At 46.5% G+C, this 22,180-nt stretch overlaps 1 protein-coding gene across 3 annotated transcripts in view; it reads right to left on the bottom strand.

Moving 5' to 3' along the window:
• Positions 1-12,440: 12,440 nt before the first annotated feature.
• Positions 12,441-22,180, bottom strand: part of LOC117350087 (anterior gradient protein 2 homolog) — a 30,581-nt gene continuing 20,841 nt past the window's right edge. For all 3 annotated transcript variants that reach the window (XM_033924047.1, XM_033924055.1, XM_033924062.1), the window contains exons 7-8: positions 19,702-19,785; positions 12,441-13,536 (exon numbers count right to left, since the gene is read on the bottom strand). In XM_033924047.1, coding sequence (XP_033779938.1) covers positions 13,487-13,536; positions 19,702-19,785 — 134 coding nt within the window. In that variant the 3' untranslated portion in view covers positions 12,441-13,486. The remainder of the gene's footprint in view (positions 13,537-19,701; positions 19,786-22,180) is intronic.

A 22,180-nucleotide genomic window follows, 5' to 3' on the forward strand; every position in this document is an offset into this window, starting at 1 on the left:
GTCTCTATCCCCTAATCAGGGGGCCAAAAGGAAAATGAGTGTCCAAATCTAACCAAGCCGAACACAAACTAGAAGAACTTAGCTTCTCCGTGTGTGAGCAGTCAGCGAATGATAGCTTCGTCCTACGGGACTCTGTTTCGGGGGTGCACACCCCCTTCTTCAGGAACTTGACTGCGCTGGGTCTCTCAGTTTCTCCGACACAGCTTGGAAAGTGAGGTAGAAAATGGCCTCGCTTTCCAAGCTGTGTCGGAGAAACTGAGAGACCCAGCGCAGTCAAGTTCCTGAAGAAGGGGGTGTGCACCCCCGAAACGGAGTCCCGTAGGACGAAGCTATCATTCGCTGACTGCTCACACACGGAGAAGCTAAGTTCTTCTAGTTTGTGTTCGGCTTGGTTAGATTTGGACACTCATTTTCCTTTTGGCCCCCTGATTAGGGGATAGAGACAAATCTCAACTTAATTTATTGGTGTGTTTTTTTACTTAATTATATTTTTTCACATATATTGCACTTTATTGTTGCACTTTATTTATTCACTTATTATGCGGAGAGAGCCCGGGGATGTTTCGCAGAACACTCTTCTGGGTGTAAACCCGCGTCAGCTTTTCCCTGGGATTTCCCAGTGGTGGCTGTGTGACTGAGGGCTCTCCCGCTTAAATACTTAATAGTTGATTGAGTTTTCAGTTGGTATTTGTCTCTTTCCCCTAGTCATTTTCTTTTCTTGGGGTTTGGGAGGTTTTTTCTAGTTTTGTGATTTTTCTACCTCCCTTTTTGTAGGGTTCATTTTTTGTTCTTATTGTCTATGTTTAAACATGGAAAGGTAAAGTGCATTCTGTATAATTATAGATATCCCATGAGAGTTATAGTACCAGTGTGCTAATTACCAATTAGAGATAATATTTTAAATGATGGGCTAAGCAAACTAGGTTGCTTGGAAAACTGTTCTTAGGAGAAGTGAAGGTGTGGGACTTTAAGTCAAAGCCCCAGTGGGTTTACCAACATCCAAGATTGCTCTAAAGTCTCCAGGAATTAAAGCTCAACTTTTAGGACACCATAACAATCCTGTAGGAAAAAAAAAAAATCACAGGAAACCCTTTAAACATTAAAAATGAATGATAAATTCAACTCAACTAATAAACAGCTTCTCAGTGATTTTAAATATTTTGCGGCCCTAACTGCTCAAGTAGGTTATACTTGTTAAGCTAGAGGGGGGAAACAGCATGAACAAAGTCAGACATTTATAGGAGACCCAACATGTGCAAGGCAAATACTGTAACATTGGTTTAGTACTGACTCCAGGGAAAATAGAACACCTAACACTGTTCTGGGATCTACAGTTAGAAGGAGTTTGATGACACTTCAGATATACTGTCATGCCTCTCAGTTTAAACAAAAATCTAGCATAGAGTTTTCCAATTGGTGTGCTGTGGCTGCTCCCTAAGTGTGCCCAACATTATAAGATTTCTTCTTTGGCACTCAGCAGCAGCGGGAAGTGATTCAGACAGCCTTGCTCACACCAAACCCAAATCTGCTCTCTCTGATGTAACTTCTTGCTTCCGATTAGGCGGGAAGCTTCCAAGAAAGGGCTCGGGTTGATGAAAGCAGGATGTCTGAATTGCTGCTGCTGCTGCCACTGCCACTGACTACTGTAGGATAAAAGGTGAGAGAAAAGCAGACAGGCTAAATTCATCAGTCTGTGTACCCAGATGCCATGGGGAAGTTAACGGAACCTTCATACTAAATCTACTTTAACTTGGCCATGAGGGTTGGAAAAACTGTGCGAATTGAAGTCTGTCCCATCAATTTGATTGTGTTTGATCAGAAAATAATTTTTTAAAGCTCATCCTGGGGTCCCTCAAAGCCACACTGATTACATAAAGCTCTGTTTTTCTTAAAAATTTGCTATTATTTTTGCTTAAAGGAGCAAATTTCTTGGTATTATACAATGGCTATAACTTTTATGTTTTTACATTCAGCAATGATACATTGATAAAAAGACATGAAAAAAATCTAGCAATATTTTATTAAATGAATCTTCAATACCAGCACTTTATTGTGGAAGATAACAGAAATTTAACATTCTTCGCTAATAGCTAAACATTGGTGTAATTATCTACCAATGGCGTTCCAAACACTGAAGCATTCAGGCCTGGATTCTCTAACTGGCACCGATTATTTAGGTGCTGGTAGGTGCCCAAATTCAGTTAAAAACGCCATTCAAATGATATTATTAACTGAGATCGGTGCTGGAATTGCACCTATGTAGGTACTTTAGGCCGCCTAACACCAAGGGTGTGGCTAGTGCTGGAAGTGGCATTAGGAAGCCTAAAATGCCTACGTGGGCAAAATTCACGTCACAGGTAGCCTTAGAAGTGCCATCCCCCTTACGAGGTCCCGCTAGAAGGACAAAGAGATGATCTGATTTCCTGATCTCCTGGGTCCTCTGCACATAACAGCGAAGAACCCGATTGACATCTAACTTGCACAACTGTTTCTGCTCAGAAGACCCCTCCCGACTACCCAAGACCGGGAGGACCACTGTCTGATTGACATGAAAAGGAGAAACTACCTTCGGCAGAAAGGAAGGAACAGGCCTCAAGACAACTCTCTTCCTAGAAAACTCTAAGAAGGGAGCCCTACAAGAGAAAACCTGCAGCTCAGAAACACGTTGAGCAGAAGTAATGGCCACCAAGAAGACCGCTTTAAGAGTAAGGTCCTTCATAGAGCAGGCACCCAACGGTTCAAAGGGAGGGCACACTAGCACTGAAAGAACCAGATTCAGATCCCAAGATGGCACAGAGGATTGCATGGGAGGCTTGAGCAATTTGGCCGCCCGCAAGAAGCAAATCACATCAGGAATGGCAGTCAAACGCTGACCTTTCAACAACCCACGAAAGGCTGACAAGGCCACATACTGAACCTGGAGAGAAGACCATGCCAGTCTCCTATCCAGGCCATCCTGCGAGAACTCTAGGCAGGGAAGCGCAATAAGAGACCACTCCCCACGCATGGCACCACCCCTCAAAGAGACGCCAAACCCTCACATAAGCCCGAGAGGTAGAAAGCCTCCGAGACCCCAAGAGAGTATAGATCACCTTATCAGAATACCCCATCTTACCTAGATGACCCCTTTCAAGAGCCAAGCTGTAAGACAGAAGGGAGTCTGATCTAACATGGGAAGGTCGTCCAAGAGAGGCAGAGGAAGAGGATCAGCCACCAGATGCCTAACCAGATCCGCGTACCACGGACGTCAAGGCCAATCCGGAGCCACCAGAACCACCAGACCCGGATGGCGAATGATGAGGAGAAGAACTATGCCCACTAATGGCCACGGAGGGAACACATACAACAGCCCCTCCGTTGGCCATGGTTGAACCAGAGCATCCAGCCCCTCGGCCTGACCATTCCTGACTGAAGAAGCGGGGCAGTTTGGCATTGCCACTCGTGGCCATCAGGTCCATCAGGGGCTGACCCCAAGTCTGCACTATCAACTGAAAGGCCACGGGGCTGAGACACCACTCTCTGGGATCTAAGGTGTGACGACTGAGGAAGTCCGCCTGAACATTCTCCACCCCGGCAATTTGAGATGCTGAGATGTCCTGAAGATGTGACTCCACCCAGAGCATGAGCCGAGCCGCCTCCTGCACCACCTGAGTGCCTCCCTGACGACTGACGTAAGCCACCACCATGGCATTGTCCAACAGAACTCTGACCGACTTGCCCATCAAAAGGAAGCGGAAGGCTAACAGCGCCAGATGGACGGCTTTGGTCTCCAACACACTGATCGACCAGGACGCCTCCTCTATGGACCAGGTGCTCTGAGCTGAGGGACCTAGACACTGAGCTCCCCAACCGAGGAGACTGGCATCAGTGAGAAGCACCGTCCACTGTGATAGATCCAGACTCACCCCCTGAACAAGATGAGAGGTCTGGAGCCACCAACAAAGACTGCAGCACGCCAAGCCTCGCAGAGGAACAGGGATATCCAAACTGTGCCTCTGGGGCAACCACCTCTGAAGCAGAGCATACTGAAGAGGACACATGTGGGCCTGTGCCAACCGCACTATGTCCAGGGACACCACCATCGACCCCATGACTTGGAGGAAATCCTGCGCCCTAGGACACTGGGACGCCAAAAGCAGGCGAATCTGAGATTGCAATTTGCTTACCCAGGCCTCCGGAAGGAAGACCTTCCCTAAGGAGGTGTCGAACAGAACCCCAAGGTACTCCAGACACTGAGATGGGACCAACCGACTCTTGGCAAGGTTGACCACCCATCCCAGCGACTGGAGAAACTCCACCACCCGAGTCATAACCCGTATGCTCTCCTGTAATGACTTCACCCAAATCAACCAGTCGTCCAGGTAGGGGTGCACCAGAATGCCCTACGACCGCACGGCCGCCGCGACGGCCACCATCACCTTGGTGAACGTTCGAGGAGCCATGGCCAGGCCAAACGGAAGCGCATAGAACTGATATTGCTGACCCAAGATCGCAAAGCGAAGGAAGCACTGATGGGAGGCCCAAATGGGAACATGCAAATAGGCCTCCATCAGATCGAGAGAAGTCAGGAACTCCCCCGGCTGAACCGCCAGAATGACAGACCGCAGTGTTTCCATGCGAAAAGAGGGAATTTTTAGAGCCCTGTTGACCACTTTCAAATCCAGGTTGGGCCGAAAGGTCCCCTCCTTCTTGAGCACCACAAAGTAAATCGAGTACCTGCCAGTGCCGCACTCCTGAGGAGGCACTGGAACAACTGCTTTGAGATCTAGCAAGCGCTGAAGGGTCTGGCGAAAGGCCTGCGTCTTCTATGCCGCCTGACACGGAGAGGCTAGGAAATGATCTGGCAGAGAGCGGGCAAACTCCAAAGCATAACCGTCCCACACCACCTCCAGGACCCACTGATCGGACGTGATCTCAGCCCACTGGGAAAAAAGTCACGCAGCCGGGCACCCACCGGAACCAAAGGGGCGCCAACAAGGAGTCATTGTGCAGGACGGGCAGCGGGGGAACCGGTAGAGGGATTCCTAGCCCCCCCAACGGGCATCCCAAAGGGACTGCATGCGCTGATAAAAATGATCCCGGGAAAACTCCGAAGCCGGGAAAGAAGCAGCCCTGTGCCCAGGGCGATACTTGTGAAACTCTCACAGATGCCCACGCACAGTGCCACCCTAAGATGCCGGGTGGGCATGGTCCTCAGGCAGGCGGAGCACCTTAGAGTCCGTCAGAGTCTGAACCAACTTATCTAAGTCCTCTCCAAACAAAAAAGACCCCCAAAAGGGAAATTTAGTAAGCTTAGTTTTGGATGCGGCATCCGCCAACCAAGCTCGAAGCCACAAGGTATGCCGTGCGGCCACTCCAAAGGCCATAGACTTAGCCAAGGTCCGCACCAAGGCATAAAGAGCATCCAAGAGGAACGAGGCAGCCATCTCACTCTTTGCCATCTCCTGATCCATCAGACAGGATAGTGAAAGATGTATACCAACGATTAAATATTACAAAATACAACAATAGGTTGGTACTATATAGCCACAAATGGAGGAAAAGATCTTAGATAAACCACTAAGGGAACACATGAGTATTCTTCCTTTGAATTCGTGGCTGTAGGTTTCTTTCATCGATCTAAAAACCTCCAATATATTTTTTAAATTTTTTATTATTGTGCATTATTTATTAAACTATCTCACAAAATACTAAAAAAGTGTACTACTTATCTTTAGCTGAGAACAGGTAAAGTGCTTGAGTTCTCCAGTCAAAAAGTGCAGATAACTAGAAAAAACGGCACATAAATAGTTATTAAAGTGCTCAGTGTATATTCAAATAGCACCATATGATTAAAGTGCAAAAATTACTTATCTGCAATATTGAAGCAATAAAGTGCTGTAGTTAAAGTGCTGTGTAATAGAACAGAGATATTGCACTTAAATTATATTGCACTACCCCGTCTCAGATTCTTAAAATCTATAAGCTTTAGCTCTCTTAGCTCTCATTAGCGTTTAGCTTTCTTGCTTTCAACGGGTCCCGTTTCACCCTGTCAAGGGGCTTCATCAGGAAACGAGCTAGAATTGATATAAATATAAGATGTATAAATTAAAAAGTAAATTTAACAAAGTTAAAATACATACAAAAGAATCCCAACATTCAAAAATTACTTGCTGCTTTAGCGCGATAGACCCATGCTATTCACAAGGAACTAAAGTCAAAATGGCGTTTATAAGGCTTAAGAACGCCAACGCATGCGCACTGTTTTCCCTCTATCGGCGCATGCGTGTCAAATATAAGGACTGGACATATTTGCAAAAGTTCTTTGGGACGGATGGGCCAATCCGGCCTCATTCCATCGTTGGCTGCCTGCCGGACAGGCGGGTTTGGCTCCTGTCTGTCCGGCCAACTACAAAGGTACGGGGAAGGGGGGTGGGGGTGTCGTGGGGGTCGGCCAGGGGGGTCGCGGGTCGGCTGGGGGGGCGGTTGGAGGTTCTTGGGGGGGGGCGGTCGTTGGAGGGAGGGGGGTTTGCGTCGAGGGCAGGAGGGCCTGGGATCCCTCCTGCCCGTAATGTAGTGCGGGGTGGGGGTAGGGGGTCGCCGTGGCCAGGAGGGTTTGGGCTCCCTCCTGGCCCGATATTGTCGGGGAGTCGGCCGGGCAAGAGGGCTTGGGCTCCCTCTTGCTCCGATCGCGGGTGCGGGTGGGAGCGCGTGCGAGCGGTCGTTCGGGGTGGGGGGTGCGAGCGGTCCTGCTGGGGGGGGTGAATCGGGCGTCGGGCGGGGTGGGAACTATGTAGAAAAACTTTTGTATCTCGTGGGCTCTTATTAGACTCTCTGCTGTGTCTTCCAGAAGGGAGGATATTTAGTGGGCAAGCCATAAGCTTCTAATAAAAGCATTTATGAGGGGGCGGTCGGAGGTTCTTGGGGGGGGGGGCGGTCGTTGGAGGGGGGGGGGGTTTGCGTCGAGGGCAGGAGGGCCTGGGATCCCTCCTGCCGGAATGTAGTGCGGGGGGGGGGGTAGGGGGGTCGCCGTGGCCAGGAGGGTTTGGGCTCCCTTCTGGCCCGATATTGTCGGGGAGTCGGCGGTCCTTCGGGGTGGGTGTGCGAGTGGTCCTGCCGGGGGGGGGGGGCAGGGCAGGGCGGGTAAACGGAGAGTCGGGACAGCACACGGAGAGTCGGGGAGGGCGAAAGGAGAGTCGGGGTGGCCAGAGGAGAGTCGGGGCGGGCTAAAGGACAGTCGGGCAGCATGCGCGTTATACCCGTGAGCGCGGTATACAAAAGTTTTTATACATAATATCGTGGTTTCTGCGCGCTATACCCGTGTGCGCGTTATACACGGGTGCGCGTTATCTGCGTGAAAATACGGTAGTTGCAGGTGATGCTTGGGACAGTTCTGATTGTGTTAGTTCGGTTTTATGTGTTTTTTGAATAGAAGGGTTTTTATTTCTTTTTGAAGGTTTTGCAGTCTGTGGTCGATGTCAATTGGTTGTAGAGTTGGGGGTCGAGTGTTGCAGCTTGAATGGCTAGGAGGTTGTCGAACAGTTTTTTTCTTTTGACGTTTTTGGTTGGAGGGTGTGTGAATGGTGCGTGAGTTCTCCTATGTCTGTTTGAAGTGGATTGAATTATTTAGCTGAAGAAATTAGTTACCCCCTCATCCCACACACATTAATTCTCTTCCATTTTTGTTCCCATTATAAAAAACACTGATAAGTTCCCAGAAAAAAAATACATTAAAATAAGAAGTGAAAACAAAGGCCCCTACAGATGAGAACATAACATAAGAATAGCCTAACTGGGTCAGACCAATGGTCCATCATGCCCAGTAGCCCATTCTCATGGTAGCCAATCCAGGACACTAATACCTGGTCAAAACCCAAAGAGTAGCAACATTCCATGCTACCGATCCAGGGCAAGCAGACACTTCCCCCATGTCTTAATAACAGATTATGGACTTTTCCTCCAGGAATTTGTCCAAATCTTTCTTAAAACCAGCTACACTATCTGCTTTTACCATAACTTCTGGCCACTTCATTTTTAAGTTTAGATCTTTCCTTTCAAACAGAGATCTTGCTAGATGTCAAATACAGCACAAGGTAACTTTACATGGACTTAGCTGTGCAGGAAATGTGAATCTCCTCATACACCCACCATATAGTGCAAAAATGTGCAAAGGTCTGTTTTTTTCTTTTGATCACTACATAGCCTAATGCCACACAAGCAGCGCTGTTACAAACATATTCTGTAGGTCAATGCTAAGGATAACAAAGTTTCCTTCCTTGGACCAGAAGGAGATAAACCACTGGAAGAGATCCCAAAACAACACCCAAAGACCCACTCAGTGTGTGAACCAGTTGAGTGGAGTGGACTAACTGGGGGGTGGAAATGGGCCCGGAGTTTGCTCAGCAGAATTTCCCAGACCACCTCTTCCTCTCAACACATTGACACGCTGCCACCATCACCACTAGAAACACCTCACTGGGTAGGCCAGCTATGCTATAAACTTTATAAAACACATTATTATATTTTCTTATAAAGCACATATTTTAACTGAACTCTCTGACATTCTCAGCCTTTCCATTCACAAAAATAGAAGGAAGAAAAGTTCCCATTTCCTGCTGTCTCATGTCCCCGGCCTATACAATATTTTTTTTCTGCAGACCCTTTAAAAGTCTGACCAAATCCTCGTTTCACTTGCATTATAAAGTACTGAGGATGCCATCTCTCCCCAATCCCAGGTCCTAAAGTCTAAGACAGTAGCGCAAACTAATGCTGCCAGATACAGGAAAAAAAATTTTGATTCGATTCAGCCCTATTGAATTGGTTTTTCAATTCGATTTTCCTGCCCAGTTGGGTGATTTTTTTCAAAACTCCTGGTGGGTTTTATAGCTTTTTCACCCCCTTTGGCTTCTCCTAACCACACTGGCGCTGTGGTGTAAATAAAATAAAGAAACAAAAAGGACTTTTCCTCTCTCTGTTAAATCCTAGCTCACGTTTGCAGTCCAACACCAGCTCTGGCAGGATACACATTTCAAATCTGACATATTATAATCACAAAACAGAAAATAAAATTAATTTTTCTACCTTTGGTTGTCTGGTTATATTTCAAATCTTGTTGGTCCAAGACTCTGGTTTTCTTCTGATAACTCGCTTGCCAGGGTCTCCTTCTTTCTTCTTTCTGCGTGCTAACCATCCATCTGCCAACTCTGTCCTCCCTTTCCATTTCCCTTCCCTTCCCAGGAAGTCTGGTATCTTTCCTTTTTTTCATCTCCCTCCACAGATCCACCTTTTCTTAAATACCCTTTCATCCGGCATCTCTCCCTCCTTCCCCACCATCCCAGAGTCCACCATCTCTCCCTTTCTTTTCCTAATTACCCTCCTATCCAGTATCTCTATCCCTCCTCCACACCATCCCTTGTGTCCAATTTCTCTCCCTTTCTGTTCCTTCCCTCCCTAAATCCCATGGTCCATCATCTCTCTCCCTCTCCTCTATTTTCAGACCCATTATTTCTTCCCCCCCCCAAAGTTTGGCATATGCACGTCTCTTTGAACACCCCCTTCCCTCCGTGTACTTCTAAATCATGGTCCCCCCCAAAGGCCTGCACCCCCCTTGAAGGCCTGTCCCATCCCCTTGTAGGCCTGTCCCCCCCTTGAAGGCCTGCCTGCCCCCCCCCCTTGAAGGTCTGCACCCCCCGAAGGCCTGTCCCCCACTTGAAGGCCTGTCCCACCCCCTTGTAGCTTCTCCCCCCCCCCTTGTAGGCCTGTCCCCCCTTGAAGGCCTGCCTGCCTGCCTTTCCCCCCCTTGAAGGCCTGTCCCCCCTTGAAGGCCTGCACCCCCTTGAAGGCCTGCACCCCCCCCCCTCGAAGGCCTGCACTCCATTGAAGGTCTGCACCCTCCCCCCCGAAGGCCTGTCCCCCACTTGAAGGCCTGTCCCACCCCCTTGTAGCTTCTCCCCCCCTTGTAGGCCTGTCCCCCCCTTGAAGGCCTGCCTGCCTGCCTGCCTTTCCCCCCCTTGAAGGCCTGTACCCCCTTGAAGGCCTGCACCCCCCCCGAAGGCCTGCACTCCCTTGAAGGTCTGCACCCCCCCGAAGGCTTGTCCCCCCCTTGAAGGCCTGTCCCCCCCTTGTAGGCCTGTCCCCCCTTTAAGGCCTGCCTGCCTGCCTTTCCCCCCCTTGAAGGCCTGTCTCCCCCTTGAAGGCCTGCACCCCCCCTTGAAGGCCTGTCCCACCCCCTTGTAGGCCTGTCCCCCCCTTGAAGGCCTGCCTGCCTTTCCCCCATTGAAGGCCTGTTCCCCCCCTTGAAGGCCTGTTCCCCCCCTTGAAGGCCTGCACCCCCCCCTGAAGGCCTGCACACCCCCTGAAAGCCTGCCTGCCCCCCTTGAAGGCCTGCACCCCCCTTGAAGGCCTGTCCCACCCCCTTGTAGGCCTGTCCCCCCCTTGTAGGCCTGTCCCCCCCTTGAAGGCCTGCCTGCCTTTCCCCCCTTGAAGGCCTGTTCCCCCCCTTGAAGGCCTGCACCCCCTTGAAGGTCTGCACCCCCCCAAAGGCCTACACCCCCCCCGAAGGCCTGCACCCCCCCTGAAAGCCTGCCTGCCCCCTTTGAAGGCCTGCACCCCCTTGAAGGCCTGCACCCCCCCGAAGGCCTGCACTCCCTTGAAGGTCTGCCCCCCCCCCCCGAAGGCCTGTCCCCCCCTTGAAGGCCTGTCCCACCCCCTTGTAGGCTTGTCCCCCCCTTGTAGGCCTGTCCCCCCTTTAAGGCCTGCCTGCCTGCCTTTCCCCCCCTTGAAGGCCTGCACCCCCCCTTGAAGGCCTCTCCCACCCCCTTGTAGGCCTGTCCCCCCCTTGTAGGCCTGTCCCCCCCTTGAAGGCCTGCCTGCCTTTCCCCCCTTGAAGGCCTGTTCCCCCCCTTGAAGGTCTGCACCCCCCCAAAGGCCTACACCCCCCCCCCCGAAGGCCTGCACCCCCCTGAAGGCCTGCCTGCCCCCCTTGAAGGCCTGCACCCCTTGAAGGCCTACACCCCCCCCCGAAGGCCTGCACCCCCCCCTGAAGGCCTGCCTGCCCCCCTTGAAGGCCTGCACCCCTTGAAGGTCTGCACCCCCCCCGAAGGCCTGTCCCCCCTTGAAGGCCTGCCTGCCTGCCTGTCACCCCCTCCCCCTTGAAAGCCTGCTTGCCTGCCCGCCCGCCCCACCCTGAAGGCCTGATGCCCTGACCCACCCCGAAGGACCGCTCGCCCCCCTGGCCTCCCCGCACCACCTATGAAGCAGCCGCAGCAGGATCGCGAAGTCAGCGTCAGCGATCCCTGTGCTGCTTCCTGCGCCACGGTCCCGCCCCTTCTCTGACGTCAGAGAAGGGGCGGGATCGCGGCGCAGGAAGCAGCGCAGGGATCGCTGACGCTGACTTCGCGATCCTGCTGCGGGCTGCTTCACAGGTGGTGCAGGAAGGTCAGTGGGGCGAGCGGTCCTTCGGGGGTGGCGGGGGACTGAACGACAAGGCCGGGAACACCCCCTTAGGGCTGGCACCCGGGGCGCACCGCCCCCCCGCCCTCCCCTTGGTACGCCACTGCCTTGTGTTTCTGGTGGTGATCGTTTCTGCGAGAAGGGTGTCGGAGTTATAAGCACTCTCATGCAGAGAACCATTTCTCAGGATCACAGAAGTGGGGATTTCCCTGTGTACGGATCCTTCTTTCCTGCCGAAGACTGTTTCAGCCTTCCAAGTCAACCTGGAGGTTCATTTACCCACATTTCAGTCCATGGGACTGTTGAAGGTGCTAGACATCAGAAGAGCTTTGTTCCACTACGTGGTAGAGACCAATGACTTTCGTCTCTCAGACCATCTTTTTGTTCTGACTAGTCAGGCTAGACGAAGCAGTCTAGCTTCCAATCATCTATTTCTAGACGGATCTGTATGGTGATTTTGTCGACATTGGCTGTGACAAACAGTCGCTGGCCTGAGAGCCCACTCTACCAGAAGTGTGGCTTCTTCATGGGTAAAGCTAGGGCAGTTTCACTCAAGGAGATATGAAGGGCAGCTATATGTCTACTCTCTATACATTTACAAAATTCTACAGAGTGGACGTAGCGGCAAGTGAGAACACCGCTTTTGGGTCCTTAGTTTTACAGGCAGGCTCAGAATCCAAAGAGGTAGACAGTTTCCATGCTACTTATGGAAACACAGAAACATGATGTCAGATAAAGGCCAAATGGTCCATCTAGTCTGCCCATCCACAGTAACCATTATCTCTTCCTCTCTAAGAGATCCCATGTGCCCCAGAGATAAACAGTGGCTCTTTATTCATGTTCCTTCTCGTAGGTGAATCATTACCAATCCACTTGACTGTTACCACTAGAAATATGGCGTTTGTGAATTTCTATCATGTCTTTATTGCATTTCTTATCTCTACCAGCCATTACCTGATGATTTGCCTGCCCTTGCTTCTCAAGAAAATATAAAATAAGACACAACGAGATGTATTTTAGAAACAATCATGAAGAAATTTATTAAACAGGTAATGTCATCAGTAATGAAGGAAGGGGAGGGTAGAAAAGGGTTGAGGCAGCTTCAATTGACCACTTCTTAACAACGGTCCCTTCAGGTGATACTTGTGTGCGTTTGATGTCTAACTCCAAGCTCCATCTAACTAAATCTATGAATTAAATGTTGATTTCTCACTCAGAAACTGCAGAGGAGAAATGGATTAAAAAGCTTATAATGTGTTTGTACTGTATTTGTCCTCCTCTGGTGACAAAAAAAAAGTCTTTGCAATAATGATTCCTTCAGGTGATAGCTTTGCAGAGCTAAGAGTCACTTTATTAGCTGCATAGCATGTAATTTGATCATCACAAAAATAGCACTATACACAGGACCTTACTGAGCTACTGCATAGTTGTGCCCTATGTGACTCACCTTACCCAGTTTACTTTACCACCACCAATGAAAGGAGAAGGTGGGCTAGGAGCAATTTTTGCACCCCTTCATATCTGTGCCCTATGTAGCCACACCACACAAACAGCCCTTGGTACAGTACTGACTAGAGGAACTAACTAAGAGTGAGCCTTGGCTGCAGCTATAGCAGCATATAAGAGGACCAAACAGGAAAGGACCCCAGCTGCAGTAATACCCACTGGAACTAAATGGCAAAAAAACCCCTCCAACCACAGCCATCAGTTGCAACAATCAGAGTGCGTAAATAGGCAAGAACTCCAGCTGCAACAATACTTTGTGGGATTGAACTGAAAAAGAGCCCTAACTGCAGCGATAACAGCAACATTCACTGGAACTAAATGGCAAAAAAAAAAAAATCTTCAACTGCAGCATCAATAATATTCAAATGGACTAAATAGGAGTTACTTGGGTGAGAATATGGGAAATTTGGGTAATACATCTACAATACAATGCAAACTGAGCTACTTCTAAATGTTTTCTAAAGTTCATAAATGCAGTTGTTTCTCAGAAAAACCCCCCCCCCCCGATACAAGGGTTTCTTAGAAAATAGGTAAAAGAGGATATCTGATATCACAGTTCAGGTTTTAGCATCTTCAGAGCTTTTTTCATGTTGTTGATCACTGAAAAAAATAAAAGAGAGAAAAATTGTGACCTGAAATGCTTACAGTGTGACCCTTTATGTTTATTGTCCCATGCTAATATTTTTTTCACTACATCAGAAATAAATTTAAAGTAAGGAAATCAAGAGGAAACCGCTGTACTAAAGGGGCCTGACTGGCTGATGCAGAATGGAAAAAAGATGACTCTGTTGGTCACAGCCTCAGTTTTCTGAACAGCTTAGTACAGTGGTCTCAAACTCAAACCCTTTGCAGGGCCGCATTTTGGCTTTGTAGGTATTTGGAGGGCCGCAGAAAAAATAGTTAATGTCTTATTAAAGAAATGACAATTTTGCATGCGGTAAAACTCCTTATAGTTTATAAATCTTCCCCCCCTCCCCTGAAGGCCTGCATGTTCCCCACTTTTTGCAGCGTCCTCCAGCTTTCCCTCTGGCCTCCCAGTCTTAGTTTCAGCTAACACAGCCTGCAGAGAGGATCGCCGGTGCTATAACGTTCCTTGCAGGCTGCCATCGGCCTCCGCAGTCCCGCCCCTCCTCTGACGTCAGGGGCAGGATTGTGGCAGAGGGAACATGCTGCCGAGGACCACGGCAGCCTGCAAAGATCACTGTAGCACCAGCAATCCTCTCTGCAGGCCGCGGTAATTATTTGAAGATAAGAGTGGGAGGCCAGGGGGAAGCCAGAGGACACTTCAAAGAGCGAGCACTAGTAGAGGCTGCGGGCCACAAAATAGTACCTGGCGGGCCACATGTGGCCCCCGGGCCTCGAGTTTGAGACCACTGGCTTAGTATTATATGCAGCCTGCCATTGTATCTACTGATCAATGTAAGGAAATTCTTCTTTACGGAGAGGTGGTGGATGCCTGGAATGCGCTCCTGAGAGAGGTGGTGGAGAGGAAAAAGGTGACGGAGTTCAAAGAGGCGTGGGATGAACACAGAGGATCTAGAATCAGAAAATAATTGTAAATATTGAATAACTAAGGCCAGTACTGGGCAGACTTGCAAGGTCTGTGTCTGTGTATGGCCGTTTGGTTGAGGATGGGCTGGAGAGGGCTTCAATGGCTGGGATGGGGTAGATGGGCTGGAGTGAGCTTTGACGGAGACTTCAGTAGTATCGGGCAGAGCTTTGGATTCTTGCCCAGAAATAGCTAAGAAGAAGAAAAAAAATAATTTAAATTCAATCAGGTTGGGCAGACTGGATGGACCATTCAGGACTTTATCTGCTGTCATCTACTATATTACAGTATAATAAATATCCAAGTTTATTAAAATCTTAATATATGACCAAATGAGAGGCCTTTGGAGGTGGTTTATAATGTCATATAAAAATATAAAAAGAAATGAAAAAGAAAAACAAGCATCTGTAAATAGGAAACTGCACACCGCCAAATGATGTTTCTACTCCCACTTCATACTGAGCCACTGGAATCGACTGCCCCCGCAGATCAGATCCCTTGAAGGACTCCTCAACTTTAGGAAAGCAATAAAAACATACCTCTTCACCTAACTCCCCTGTCCATGACCGAAAGGATTACAAAGAAATACATATTGATCCTAGATCCCTGCAGGTGTCGCATTAGGATAAAAACTTGTATTGAAAAATCTTGCACTATAACTATGGCAAATTTAACCTGTAAACTGTATATTATGTATATTGGTATTAGATCCCTGGTATGTATCTAGTTAGGATAAAAACTTCTATCGCAAAACTTGTACTGTAACTATGGCAAATTGCAACCTGTTAACTGTATATTATGTTATGTTTAACTAACCCGTTCTGAGCTCTTTGGGGAAAACTGAACAGAAAACGAATTCAATAAATAATAAGTACAAATTACCCCAGGAATTGCCCCAAAATAAGGCTGAATATTAAATTAATTACCAAAGGCATCTGTAAAAATAAATGTTTTTAGACCTGATTTAAATTTTTCAAATTAAGCTGGCTAGTTTAGAGGCCAGAGACAGCAGAGGGACATAGAAAAGAAAGATACAAAAAGTGTGGGACCTATTTGTACAAAGGTTATATCCTAGAGCAGGGGTGTCAAAGTCCCTCCTCAAGGGCTACAATCCAGTCGGGTTTTCAGGATTTCCCTAATGAATATTCATGAGATCTATTAGCATACAAAGAAAGCAGTGCATGCAAATAGATCTCATGCATATTCATTGGGGAAATCCTGAAAACCTGACTGGATTGTGGCCCTCGAGGAGGGACTGTCACCCCTACCCTCGATGGTGAAGTCTGTTGTTAAATAAGATTGTTTTGAATTGATAATTGGAATTAATAGCTGATAGGGCTAACCAGGAGAATATAATAGGATGTAACTGATGGAATGGTGGGGAGGAAGGAGTGCATAGGAGGGAGAGGATGGGGAACAAAAATTTTTGTTATATCTAGACTGTAGTCACAGTATTGATATGGACTGTGGAACAGCATTAAATAAGAATTGTTGAAACATAAATTTATCAAATTAATTTTCTGAAGGGAGGTATTGGGGAAGGAAATTGCAAACAAACATATTGGAGAGAAGAGACCACAACCAAACTATACTGGTTACTAGACAATTTTTAAAAAATGGCCAATTCTGGATGGAAAATGCTGTTTTATATATGAAAATGTTTTCTGAAACTACCTGTTTAAAATACTAAACTAAGCCTTAGGTTTATATACCGCATCTTCTCCACTGAAGTGGAGCTCGACATGGTTTACAGAGTTTAAAAAATATGGGAAGAGAGAAGAGAAAGAGTTTACAAAGCATAAAAAGAGGGGATGTAATCAGGAGAAGAGATTATTATATGCTAGAGAAAAGCCAGGTTTTCAGTTGTTTTTGGAATAGTTGGAGGGAGTCCAGGTTCCGCAGCAGGACAGTGAGGTCGTTCCAGAGGCCGGTGATTTTGGAGAGGAGGGATCTACCCAGTTTACCTGCGTGGAGGATGCCGTGTAGAGAGGGGAAGGATAGTTTATGTCTGTGGGCAGATCTGGTGGTAGTTGGTGTCGGGGCGAGGAAGGATAGAGGGATTAGGGGCGGAAGGATGCCATGAATGATCTTGAAAGCCAGGCAGGAGCATTTGAAATGAATTCTGGAAAGTACTGGGAGCCAGTGAAGATTGGTAAGTAGAGGGGAGACGTGGTCATATTTGCATTTAGCAAAAATCAGCTTAGCCACAGTGTTCTGGATAAGCTGGAGTCTGCGAAGACTTTTTTTCGTTAGGCCTAAGTAGATGGCGTTACAATAATCGAGTTTGGATAGGATGATGGATTGTACAAGGACGGTGAAATGCTTTTGGTGAAAATAGGATCTAACTTTTCTCAGCATGTGGAGGCTGAAAAAACAAGATTTTGCCAGGGAATTCAGGTGATCGTTGAGGAAAAGGGAGGAGTCGATAATGATGCCAAGGACCTTGCTTGAGAACAGGGCCTGTGGGTAGGGTGAAGAGGGCGGGCAGGTGAGCTAATTTTGGGCCGAGCCAGAGTAATTTTGTTTTTGATTCATTTAATTTCATCTGTACTGAGAGGGACCAGGCGTGAAGTCTCATTATGCATGATGTGATGTTCTCTTGGAGGTTTGTAAGGTTTGGATCTGTTTCGAGGAGGATGAGGATATCGTCTGCATATGTGTAAATTGTTTCAAGGGGGGATAGTTTAAGGAACTTCAGGGAGGTCATATATATGTTGAAGAGAATAGGGGATAGGGGAGAGCCCTGTGGAACACCACAGGATGGTGTCCATGAAGCGGATTTGGAGCCATTTGTGTTGACAATGTAGGAACGATCGCGAAGGAAGTTTGAGAACCACTTTAGGACAGAAGAGTCTATCCCAATCTCGGAAAGTTGGTAGATTAGTATGTCGTGATGCACGACGTCGAAAGCCGCAGAGAGATCAAACTGTAGGAGAACAGCAAATTTGTTTCGGGCGTGTAGTTGTTGCACCTTTGAGATTAGGGAAACTAGGAGGGACTCAGTGCTGAAATTGGGCCTAAATCCGTATTGGTAGTGTTGGAGAATGGAGAATCTCTCTAGGTAAGAGGAGAGCTGAGTGGCGACTATGGTCTCTAGAAATTTTGTTAAAAGAGGGATGTTTGCTATGGGGCGATAATTCGATGGTGAGGAAGGGTCAAGATCGGGTTTTTTCAGAAGAGGGGATAAGACAATGTGTCCCATTTCGGTGGAGAACAGGCCCGATAGTAAGACTTTGTTTATGAGGTTAGTAAGGGAAGAGATGGCCTGTGTAGGGATTTTTTCGTAAAGGTAGGATGGGAAGGGATCTAGGATGCACTTGCAGGATTTAAGTTTGAGGCAAAGTTTAGAGATCTGGGTCTCGGATACAAGTTTGAATGTAGTCCATGATCTGTCGGCAGGGATAGCGTCGGAGTCTTTCGGTGGGAGAGAGTTGTAGGAGATAGCTGAGGGAAACGAGCTCTTTATGGTAGTGATCTTCTCGTTGAAAAATTTGGCTAGGTCATTTGGAGATGGGAGGGGGGGAGGGGGCGGAGTCATTTTTAGAAGTTAGGTTCCGCCAGATGTGGAACAGTGTACTGTTTTGGTTTTTTGACCTGGAGATTTTGTCTCCATAGTAATTCTTCTTAGCTTTTTTTAGTACGGAGTTGTAGGATTTGATGTTTTCTCTCCAGGATTGCTTATCTAGAGGGTATTTTGTTTTTTTCCATCTCCGTTCCAGGGCCCAACATTTCTGTTTTAATTCTCTGTGGTAAGGGAGGTACATTTTAATCTCATTCCCAGAATGTCCACAGTCCCTCTTTTTATTAAATGGATACATTTTAGATGGAAATTGACTTGGCTGCCCAAAATTTATGCATTAAAAAAAAAATGGCAAGCATTAATTCAGTCTTAATTAGATGGTGATCCCATAAGTGCTTCTGAATAGTAGTCCTTGGAAATTTTGCCTCTGCTTTGTAAGGAACCCAGATCTGGGCTGTAGGGGTGGGAATGATCTCACTTTGGCTTTCCTCCTTTTAATATATAGTGTATTGTGTTGGCAAATATTCTTCCCTATGGATAAACCCTTGTGGAGTTCCACAAGGTTCACCATTATCACCAACACTGTTTAACATTTACCTCGTTCCTCTGGCTAATTTACTGCAAAGTTTGAATGTCAAATTTTATATCTATGCGGATAACATTACTGTACTAATTCCAATAAAATTCTTCTCAACAGAATAAAAAAATTCAATTTCAAACATTTTGGCAAAAATAGAACAATGGATGATTCAGTTTAAACTTAAACTCAATCCTGAAAAACCAAAGATTTTTCTAGCTAGTCCTAATGATAAAATCACTGCAAGAGTTATTCAATTCAATGGTCAAAACTTCAAAATAGTTACCTCGATTAAAATTCTGGGCGTAACATTAGATTGTTATCTATCATTAGAGAACCATACTGCTCTAATGATTAAAAATGTTTTGTGATCTTGTGGAAACTTTGAATCATTAAAAAATATTTTGATCTAGCCTCTTTTAGGCTATTAGTACAGTCTTTTAGTCTATCTACCCTTGATTACTGTAATATCATTTACCTGGGGTCTTAAAAATACTTAACAGATTGCGTTTAATACAAAACACAGAAGTCCGTTTGACCTTTGGCCTGAAAAAATATGATCATGTGAGTACTTTCTACCAACAACTTCATTGGCTGCCTTTTGAGGCAAGAATCATCGTTAAATTTGGCTGTATCTGCTTTAAAGCATTGTTTGGTTTGACTCCAGCATACCTATCCTCTCAATTTAAACTGTATAAGTCGAGTAAGAATATAAGAAATTCCTGCATGTTTATGTATCCTACTTCAAAAGTTTGTCGATACAAGAGTTTTCTGGCAAAGACATTTGCTTTTCAGGCAGGAAAAATTAATACCTAGCTGAGTTCTTTGATTCCCCAAGCACAGTCTTACTATTCATTTAGAAAGTCGTTGAAAACTTGTTTGAAAAATTTGTAAACTGACTTTATTGCTGTATTCCTCTGATAGTTGTATATTCACTGATTGTACATTGTATATTCACTGATTGTGGTTGGATGGTATATAAGAATAAAATTATTATTATTATTACAAAACTTGCTCTCCGTTGTCCCCACCCATCTTCTTGTATTTGCTCTTGCAACAGATATCCACGGGGCTGTGTATATAGTGAAACGGAAAAAGTGGAAGCTTTATCATACTTACACAAATTGGTATCAGATGGCTCATAGGCATAGAGTCGGTTGGAGTATCTTCCAGTAATATCAGCTCTCACTGTCATAGAGGGATCTATAAGATAACAGACATAACAAGTAATAGCATGGACTAGACCAGGGGTGGGGAATGAGGGCAAAAATCCAATTGGATTTTCAGGATTTCCCCAATGAATATGCATGAGATCTATTTGCATACAATGGAGGCAATGCATGCAAATAGATCTCAGGCATATTCTTTGGGGAAATCCTGAAACCCCAACTAGATTGCGGCCCTCGTTCCTCACCCCTAGACTAGACTGTAAGCTCCATACAGCTGGGGCTGTCACTCTTCTTTCTCTCTGCACAGTACTGAGTGTGTATAGAACTGCTTTAGAAATTATAAGCATGGTAGTAGTTAAGCACTGGAACACTGTTAATAAGGCTGGTTTACAAAAAGGTTTGGACAAGTTCCTGGAGGAAAAGTCCATAGTCTGCTGTTGAGAAAGATATGGGGGAATCCACGGCTTGCCCTGGATCTATGGTATGGAATGTCAGGTTCTTGCCAGGTACTTGTGACTTGGATTGGCCTCCGTGAAGATAGGATAATGGGCTAGATGGACCATTAGTCTGACCCAATAAGGCTATTCTTATGTTCTTTATCTGCAGCATAGATAAAGCTAATTTAAAATCAATCACCAGAGTTTCCTTTCAAGTTTAACAAAAATCAGTTACTCAGGGTCAATATTTAGTCAGCAATTTATTGGATTAATTGCGTTATTTGGAACTTATATGGATAAAGATAGGACTGTGCTTTAATATGGCCCTATTTAACTGGTTAACGTGTCCGGTTACATGCTGAATAATCAGCACTTAACTATAAACTGCCGACTTTGTCCTCAAACCGCCCTGGTTAAGTGCCATTGAATATACCTAGTTAGCCCCAAACAAACGATTTAAATCGCTTTGAATATCAACCCTATCGATTTCTATATCCTTCTGCCATTTCCCTGACCATCCAGCCCCCTAAAACACAGTTACTTACCATAACAGGTGTTATCCAGGGACAGCAGGCATATATTCTCACACATGGGTGACGTCACCGACAGAGCCCCAATACAGACACTTTAAAAGTGTATCGCCACTTTAAGTCTTTAGAAAGTTCATGATAGCCCGCATCATCCAGGCATGAGTGCCTTCCTGCCTGACGTAGACGCATGGTCCCTCAGTTCAGATAAGCCAGCTAAGAAGCCAACCAGGGGAGGTGGGTGGGTTGTGAGAATATCTGCCTGCTGTCCCTGAATAATATCTGTTACTTTATCCCAGAACAAGAAGGCAACATATTCTCACACATGAGTGACCTCCAAGCTAACTAGAATGGGATGGAAGGAGAGTTGGCCTTTAAGAAAATAAATGCTGCAATACTGACTGGCCGAAATTTCCATCCCGTCTGGAAAAAGTTTCCAGGCAGTAATGAGAATTTAAGGTATGAACCGAGGACCAGGTAGCAGTTTTACAGATTTTCTCAATAGGAGTAGATCTAAGGAAAGCTACAGAAGTTGCCATAGCTTGACCTTGTGAGCTGTGACACAACTCTCCAGTTGCAGTCCAGTCTGTGCATAACAGAACGAGATACAGGCCGCCAACCAGTTGGAAATCGTTCTCTTGGAAACAGGATGCCCCAATTTGTTAGGATCAAATGAGATGAACAGTTGGGGAGATGTTCTATGTGGTTTTGTCGATATAGTAGGTCAAAGCACGTTTACAGTCCAGGGTGTTAAGCGCTGTTTCTCCTGCATGAGAATGGGGCTTAAGAAAGAATACTGGAAGCACAATCAATTGATTGAGATGAAAATCAGTAACAACTTTCAATAGAAACTTTGGATGGGTGCGCAGACCCACTTTGTCATGGTGGAAAACTGTGAAAGGAGGATCTGCCACCAATGCTTGTAACTCACTGACTCTCCAAGCTGAAGTGAGAGAGATCAGAAAAACAACTTTCCAGGTAAGAAATTTGAGATGAGCTGTAGCCATTGGTTAAAATGGTGGTTTTATTAAGCTGGAAAGAATTACATTAAGGTCCCAGACTACTGGAGGAGGTTTGAGAGGTGGTTTTACATTGACAAGTCCCTTCATGAATCTGGAGACCAATGGATGGGCTGTAAGAGGTTTACCGTTGACTGGAAAACGGAAAGCAGTAATAGCACTGAGATGGACTCTAATAGATGTTGATTTGAGTCCAGAGTCCAAGAGATGAAGCAAATAATTTAACACAAGATTAAGTGACAAGGAAATAGGATCATGATGATACAGAAGACACCAGGAAGAAAACAGAGTCCACTTTTGTTGACAACATTGAGTGGCTGATTTCCTGGAGGCATCAAGAATACTGCAGACAGGCTGAGAGAGATGTAATTCAGCTGAGTTCAGCCCGAGAGATACCAAGCTGTCAGGTGTAATGATTGCAGGCTGGGATGAAGAAGAGTTCCTTG

This window comes from Geotrypetes seraphini, chromosome 1 (assembly GCF_902459505.1).
Source record: "Geotrypetes seraphini chromosome 1, aGeoSer1.1, whole genome shotgun sequence".
NCBI lineage: Eukaryota > Metazoa > Chordata > Amphibia > Gymnophiona > Dermophiidae > Geotrypetes > Geotrypetes seraphini.